This window comes from Lycium ferocissimum, unplaced genomic scaffold (genome assembly GCF_029784015.1).
Source record: "Lycium ferocissimum isolate CSIRO_LF1 unplaced genomic scaffold, AGI_CSIRO_Lferr_CH_V1 ctg2348, whole genome shotgun sequence".
Lineage (NCBI taxonomy): Eukaryota > Viridiplantae > Streptophyta > Magnoliopsida > Solanales > Solanaceae > Lycium > Lycium ferocissimum.
In genome coordinates, this window is record NW_026721009.1 from 102,076 (window position 1) to 110,158 (window position 8,083).

Sequence of the window (8,083 nt, forward strand, 5' to 3'; positions counted from 1 at the left end):
AGTTCCAGCACTTGAAGGCAGAATCTGACCACCGAAGGGTCTCATGCGTTCCCATGCGTCGCACAGCCAGCGCACAAAAACCCCATCTCGGAATCTCAGACAGGCCATGCGTCGCACAACCAAAACACAAAGGAGTTCATGCGCTGACCATGCATCGCACAGCCAGCATACAAGCGGCGTCAGTTATCCTAATTTGATCGAGATTGGGCCAACTTATCTCATATTTTACCCTAGCTTATAAATAGTCGCTTTAAACATTACAGAGGGGCTTAGACGATTTTTGAGACTTGTGAAACTCTTTCTAGGTTTTATTCCTCTCCTACTAATTTTCTTTACATTGGAATCCTATGTTATTCATGAATTCTAGCTTCTATTCTCGAATCATGTGTAACTAAACACCTTAATTCTGGGGTTGTGGTTTAGCCATGAATATTGACGTTTGACAAGTATTTTAATCTTAGTAGTTTGTTCGTATGCAATTGTTTCTTTACTTCTGTGCTTAAGTGCTCGATTGTCTGCGCAACAGTTGAGCTCTCTTTACTAATTGATATACATGCTTGGGAAAGACGTTGTTTGTTTAGAGAAGGAGTAAAGAGATTGTGATCTGATTATTCTTAAATTTGGGCTAGGATTTGTGACTAGGATAGGAATATACTTAGTTACCGCAATCAATTACTTACGGTGCTTTTATTGCGTTCTGGATAAGACAAGACCATAGGAATATAGGAGGCGAATTATCTTGAATCGGCGAGTGGTGATTCGGAAGAATACTGCGAGATTAATAATCCGGTTAATTAGCAATTGTGAACAAAATTACTAAGGTAGAATGCTTGAATGACTCAATAGGATTGGTGAACCAGCCACGACCCTGGAATATCTCTAAAATCTTGATAAAAGCAACTCTCAAAGACGCTCATAGCTCAATTCTACTTTACATTGTTAGTTAATTAGTTTTCAGCATTAAGTTACAAAACAAACAAAGCTCTTATTCATTACTTGCATATTTAGTAGCAATAGTTTATTTTCGTAAAAGTATTGGTCATAAGTCTCTGTGGGTTCGACATCCGATTTTATATAATCACTATATTACTTGTACGACCACATACACTTGCGTGTGCATTTGGACGCAACATTTACGTGTTACAATTTTCTACAAGTTAACAAACAACTATAGTGTACAATGTTTTTACACAATTGGTATCAGTGGCAGAGCTAGAAGCCGAGCTACGGGTTCAACTGAATTCAGTACCTTTAGTTCAAAGTACAAATTCTGGCTACGCCTTTGATCGGTATCTAGAAGTTAAATCCACAAAAAGCCTATTCGATTGAGTACAAGAATTCCTAGAAAACCTATGGCTATAAGGTGGGAAAAGAGAAAAAGCTACGTACTAGATTCTTTTGGATGATATAACAGCAAAGGTGCTAGCATGCACACAACAGACGCATCTATATATATATACACCCTACCCCTACATTTGAAAAAACATACATAGCCCCATAAGAAACTAGCTAGCGTCTTGTGTTGTAGACACTCAATACAACACAATGCCAAGAGAACGAGAACCTCTAGTAGTTGGTCGTGTGATAGGGGATATATTGGACCCTTTCACAAGATCTATTAGCCTAAGAGTTATATATAGGGACAGAGATGTTAATAATGGCTGTGAGCTTAGGCCTTCCCAAGTTGTTAACCAGCCAAGGGTCGAAGTTGGCGGAGATGATCTTCGTACCTTTTACACTTTGGTAATATTTCATCTTTTTTTTCATTACTGATTTTTTTTTTTTTTTGGTAAATAAACAAAAAATTATTATGCCAAAATCATTTATATGTAATCTAGAAAAAACACTATGGGGTGAGGTGGTGGGTTATGGAACTTGTTTTCCTTACGACAAGTTATTTTCTTGATTTGTAAGGTTCATGTTTTCATAGAGCAAAGCTTCCAAACATATATTGTTCAATCAAACACGAAAAAAGTGAAAAATATATAATAAAAAAAACTCCTCCGTACCAAACACACCCTGTATTAAAGGATCAGGAAGAGAAAAGGTAATGTGGATGGAATCCATACTTATTGAGTGAGAGATTTTCATCCATGTTATTATCTGAAAAGAGGTATTTGGTCAAATTAGTAATATAAGATCTCAAGTTAGTAAGATAAGTTCTTAAATTAGTAAGATAACATCTTCCTCTAATCGTGCCGGTGCTCATGTTCTTTTTTATTTTTCACTTTCCCAAGGTTATGGTGGACCCTGATGCTCCAAGTCCAAGTGATCCAAGTCTAAGAGAATACCTTCACTGGTCGGTATCATCACCTTTCTCCCACCTCCTTATTCTCTCTTCTTTTAACCTGTTTGTTTTTGGCTTTTTGCACTCCCATTATATTATTTTAAGAGATTAATTATAAGAGTTCGCTATTAGTTTAAACCAAGAGTAATGTGATGATAGTTGTGATGCAGCGGGTAATGAAGAAGGTGAAGTTAGATTCTTGAGAGTATGTAGGGGTCGGATAATATTTGTTTGAAGTTAATAAAAAAAAAAAAAGAAAAAAAAAAGAGTATTTTCCAAAGTGGAAGTTGTATTTGAACGTAAATTTACTTGAAAACAAGCTATTAAAATTTTATACATGAAAATTATTATTTCAGTATTGGATTTAAGTTATATACGTCAATAATGTAAAGAACCTTTTATACCTACCATTAGTGTAGTTTACAATACAAGTTAATTACCATTTTTATTAAGTTATCAATTGATCTTTGTTGTAAAGATCACACTTAATTACATTATAAGTAACCTGATTGTGTAAATAATTTTAGACTAGCAATAAATAGAACTTATAAACCCCTCTGTATTTTAGTTAAAATATACTCTTTACACACGTTTTTTTTTTTTTAATAGTTCAGTAATATTTTAAATATTTAGCAATACTGGTGGCCAAATTTCTTCAAGGTGCAAATAATGAGTTCAGAATTTGCCAAGTCTTTTCCTTTTTTCCGAGGTTTCTTCAGGAAGTTTATAAACCATCTTATAATATCTTGGGTCAGAACCTGTCGCTGACCATCGTATAATTCCCAATAAAAACTTCCAGAATTCATTTAAGAAGACGACAAAAGGGAACAAAAAAGAATCAGTCCTCAGCACTATAGTTTATACTCCCTCCATTTTAATTTATGTGAACCTATTTAATTGGGCATGAATTTAAAAAAGGGGAGAAATTTTTTAAATTTGTGGTATTAAATGAGTCACATATGATTTGTGTGGATATAAATCATTTCATAAAGATAAATTATTTTTAATTATAAAAAGAGGTCATTCTTGTTGGCACTGACTAATAAGAAAATAAGTTCACATAAATTAAAACAGAGGAAGTAGTACGGATTATTCGCTGTTTGGTTGCTTCATGTCCTAGAATCATGCAGAAAGCATAAACTTTTAATTTTTTTACCATTTTACATGGATTATTTATTTATTAATTCAGACATACCATGTTAAATAAGATGATGTGACGGATGATCACACAAACTTTTCTTTATTACACTAAAGCAGTTAAATTATATTTTAAAACGAAAAAGTTACTCAACTTTACATGAATATCAAAAAAGTCACAGAACTATTTTGTATAACCAAAATAACACTCGACATTATCTAATTAGTATCATATAAAATGTCTCATTTGTTTCCTCCTAATGACTTTATAAATAAATTTAATGGTACTTTTTGTGTGCACCAAAAGAAGTACTTCCTCCGTCCCATAATAAGTATTACCTTAGCCAAAAAAAATTATTCCATAATAAGTGTCACTTTAGGAAACTAAGACTTATATTAACTAGTTTTTTCCAACTCTACCCATAAAAGTGACAAGTTTATGTATTCAAGACAAAAAGACACATATTAACTTGATATTGTTAGATTCCCAATGTCAAACGGACTACTTATACATGCTCTAATCAAGAGGGAAAAGTAATTTATATTTATTATATAAGGGTAGTTTAGTAAACTTCACATTAAATTATTGGTTTCTTAATATGCGTATTTTTGGGTAAGATAACACTTATTATGGAACGGAGGGAGTAGTGTACAATAAAATCAACGAAAACTAGTTCTGGTATGACTACTCGTCGATTTGTCCGTGCTTTCCCAAGAAGACCGTATAAAGACCGGTTCTGCATACTTAAAAAGACAAGAAATCTTTCTTTCTTTTTCTTTCTGACTGAAGTCCGAGTTTTCATCCCTTGAATTTTGTCATCTTCGCTACTAAAAGTAAAAAGGTTGTCTGTTTTTATTCTTTGGGATTGTCCTTTTGATTTGGCTTTGATAGGAATTAAGAGTCAGTATAAACACTTATTAGTTCGTGTGCCACCGTTTTATCACAGGGTTAATACTTATGCCCACTTGGTATTTACATTAGATCACATCAACTTATTATGGTCTATGTATTTAATAGAGTGAGCATGCATATTAATTAACTATGAATAAATGATTAAAAAAATGGAAAAATTTCAGAAATATATAATTTGCTCACTTACATTGCGAAAAAATAGCCTAAAACTTACATTGCAAAGCTTTAGCCCAAAAACACTTTTATACAGTGTTATACACTTATATACTAAAGACAAGTACATTATGTATATAAGTGTTTGAAGGTGTATAATGTGTAGGTATATACACTAAAAAATATAATTATACAATATTATACATGAAAATACGAATGTATACACATTTATACACAATTATACAAATATTGTATTGTGTATAAGTATATACACTAAAAAATATAATTATACAATATTATACATGAAAATACGCACGTATACACATTTATACACAATTATTCAAAAATCTGGTATACATTATTATACACATGGTATACAATATTATACAAAAGTCTGATTTTTTTTACAACAAAGATTAAAAACTCGATATACATTATTATACACCCAATATACAAAACATTATACAAAATTATAAGAGGTGTTTATATACTCATATACTCTATTATACAATATTCTACAATATTATACAAAATTATAAGAGGTGTTTATACACCCATATACGCTATTATACAATATTATATACTACTATTATACAAAAACTAACTTCGGCTTCTTCCTTGAATCCAAGCACCAAATCCATCCAAAACACCTCAAAAGCTACACAACATCACCCTAAATTTCAGGTTTAGGTTCCTCAATACGTATCAGATCTTTTGCAACAATACCCACTTAAAATGGAGCTTATTTATGGAAACCCGATTTCAAACTTTGAAGCTTCGAGCTTCAACAATGGCCACTTATGGAGTTTCTGCTTCTTGTTCATGTTAAATCAATGGATAATCATGTTTTTAGCTTCAAACAACATATTCTATTCAACAAATTCGAACTCCTCGAACCAAATTAAAGACAACTTTGAAATCTATAAATGTCAAAATTGAGCTTTGTCATGTACTTGGCTTGTATTTAAAAAATGAATTACTCCAAGTATTGTTGCTAATATTTATGTATTTCATTATTTTCTCTAAATTGCTGAAATTTTATTAAATTATTTTTGGCACTGTCACACGTAGGTTTGGCTGGTGGAAGAATAGATAGAGAGTTCATGTGCATATGTAGAAAGAGAGAGAGGAGGAGGAGGGAGTGGGTGGACAGAGTGGGTCATTTTTTGTAAGATTTTAAAAAATGGGTCAAGTTTGGTAGCATTGTTTCCCTAATTAACATAGGGTGTAATTATATGAACAATGTCGTGCATCTATTGATTTGATGTAAACATCAAATGGAGGAAATGTCTACCTACGCATCATTTGCGTATTGTGCACCTAATATTTTCGCATAGTCAATATTAGTGGTTCCTTGATGCCCTCACAAAATTACTCCAATATCACTATCTAATAAAAATACAAGAGGAAAAATACCCTGAAAAGGACCGGTACTTTTTAAAAAATCTGATGAACCCTTAATTTTTTCGGTCTTATTAAACTTAATTCTCAATAGAAGTGATAAACTTTTTCATTTTATTAGCTGTTTATGTGAAGAACAGAGAATTGCCAATTTAGTTCTTTTCTTTTCCTTGTCTATTTATCTCTTGTTATTTATCACACTAAGTATCAGTGTTTTGTTAATGAACCGTCGACAGGTTGGTCACTGATATTCCAGCTACCACAGGTGCAAATTTTGGTGAGAATCCTCTTTTTTCTAGTTGTTTTATTTCTGTCTTTCCATGTCTTCACTTTTATTTTTCTTGAGTTTCTCTTCGCATTCAAATTTCAAAATCACAAAATTTGTGAAGCCAATTTCCTTTGAATTTCATGTCCTCCTCTTTCGTTTCTCATTTTGTTGCTTCCCTCAAATTTGAACCAAACATTATCCCTATCGCTTTATTGACACAAAGGATTGAAAAAACAATGATAAGATAAGGTATTCATATTGGTGAGCAATGTTGCGTTTTATCATGTTTGTCCAAAACTTGTAGAACCTGGGAAAGGCAATGAATTCAATTTCAACGTGACTGATGTGTCCTTATAAGCTTTCCTAAAGGGATGCTAAGTCGTGATCTTTTGTACGATTTAAGTCCCACCACTAGGTCTAGCACGGCTACGCCTAAAATTCTTAAGCATACTCAAATTCGTGATCTTTTGTTACCATAAAAAGATGTAGATTGTGGGGTCTGCAAATTAAATCTTTTATTGGTCACTTTTAACACATGCCACTTGATTTTTCCCATTTTTGCTAAAATTCAAACCAAGGAATATGCTGAATCATGGCATATTAGACTATGGAGCCCGTTTGGTTTGGTTGGTGAAATAAGCAGACTTAAACACCTTATAACACTCGGTATTACTTACACATTACTCCACTTGGTTCCTTTTTTTTTCCCCCATAAATAAATATCCGCATAAGGCGTGCTAGAATCTACATATTATTTTTATGCAGAATAGAATATAAAATATAAACACGGCATAACTTGTCTTGAAAACGAACACTGCCCAATGTATGTACTACTGCTAAACTTTAATCGCCATGCGTAAAACAAAAAATTTGGAGATCTTTAACTTTTTAATTTTCTCTTACTGTACTCGAATTAATCATCCTAATTAGCGAAATACAGACTTTAATGTTGCCTTTTTCGTAATGTGTTTTGAAAGAAACTTGTCGAACCATGAATCCATACGGCAAGTAATAAACAGCCTCACATAAATAATGTTTGTTATGCGACTCAAAAAATAATTTTTCTCCATAAAACACACAGTACTAGAAATATTTGTACATGAAATTGAGGAGTTTATCGGTGTGTTTGTAGGGCAAGAAATAGTGTGCTATGAAAGTCCAAGGCCATCAATGGGAATCCATCGTTTTGCATTCGTATTGTTCAGACAATTGGGTCGACAGACAGTGTATGCTCCAGGATGGCGTCAGAACTTCAACACAAGAGATTTTGCAGAACTCTATAATCTTGGTTTACCAGTTGCTGCTGTCTATTTCAATTGCCAAAGAGAGAGTGGCAGTGGTGGACGTAGAAGGTCTGCCGATTGATCACTTGATTGTTCCCTTTTAATATTTTATCTATCCCATATGCATCTACCAATAGAAAAAAAATAGTTGTTAAAAAGCCTGTATGCAACAAAATGGCACATTAGCTAACCAGCAATGCCATTGCTATCCATCTTTACTTTCTATGACTGCATAATACTAGTGTATCTTGTATTATTACAGAGAAGATATAGGGTTCTCATATAAATAGAAGTTAAACTCTTTTTATTCTTCATTTGCACACTATTGCTATTAAGTACTCCTTCTGTCCTACTTTATGTGCACAGTTCGCATTTCAAAAATCATACCTATTAATTTTGACCGTGTATTCGGACAAAAAATCTTTTGGACGTTTTTTGATATAAAATTTACAAATTTGAAACTACGTAAAAAGTACTGTATGCACAATAAGTGAAAATTCAAAATACTTAAAAGACAAATGAAAAGTTGTGGTCAGAGAAAACTTGTTTGAATCTCGAAATCCGAAAGTGACACATAAATTGGTACGGAGCGAGTAGCATTATACTACTAGTATTTATTTTTCTTCTTTCAAACAAATTGG

At 32.6% G+C, this 8,083-nt stretch overlaps 1 protein-coding gene across 1 annotated transcript; it reads left to right on the top strand.

The window, feature by feature from the left end:
* Positions 1-1,484: 1,484 nt before the first annotated feature.
* Positions 1,485-7,767, top strand: LOC132043380 (protein HEADING DATE 3A-like). Its single transcript, XM_059433886.1, has 4 exons — positions 1,485-1,743; positions 2,238-2,299; positions 6,128-6,168; positions 7,292-7,767. Exons 1-4 carry the CDS (start codon positions 1,546-1,548, stop codon positions 7,522-7,524), a joined length of 534 nt encoding a protein of 177 aa, XP_059289869.1. The 5' UTR covers positions 1,485-1,545; the 3' UTR covers positions 7,525-7,767.
* The last annotated feature ends 316 nt before the right edge of the window (positions 7,768-8,083 follow it).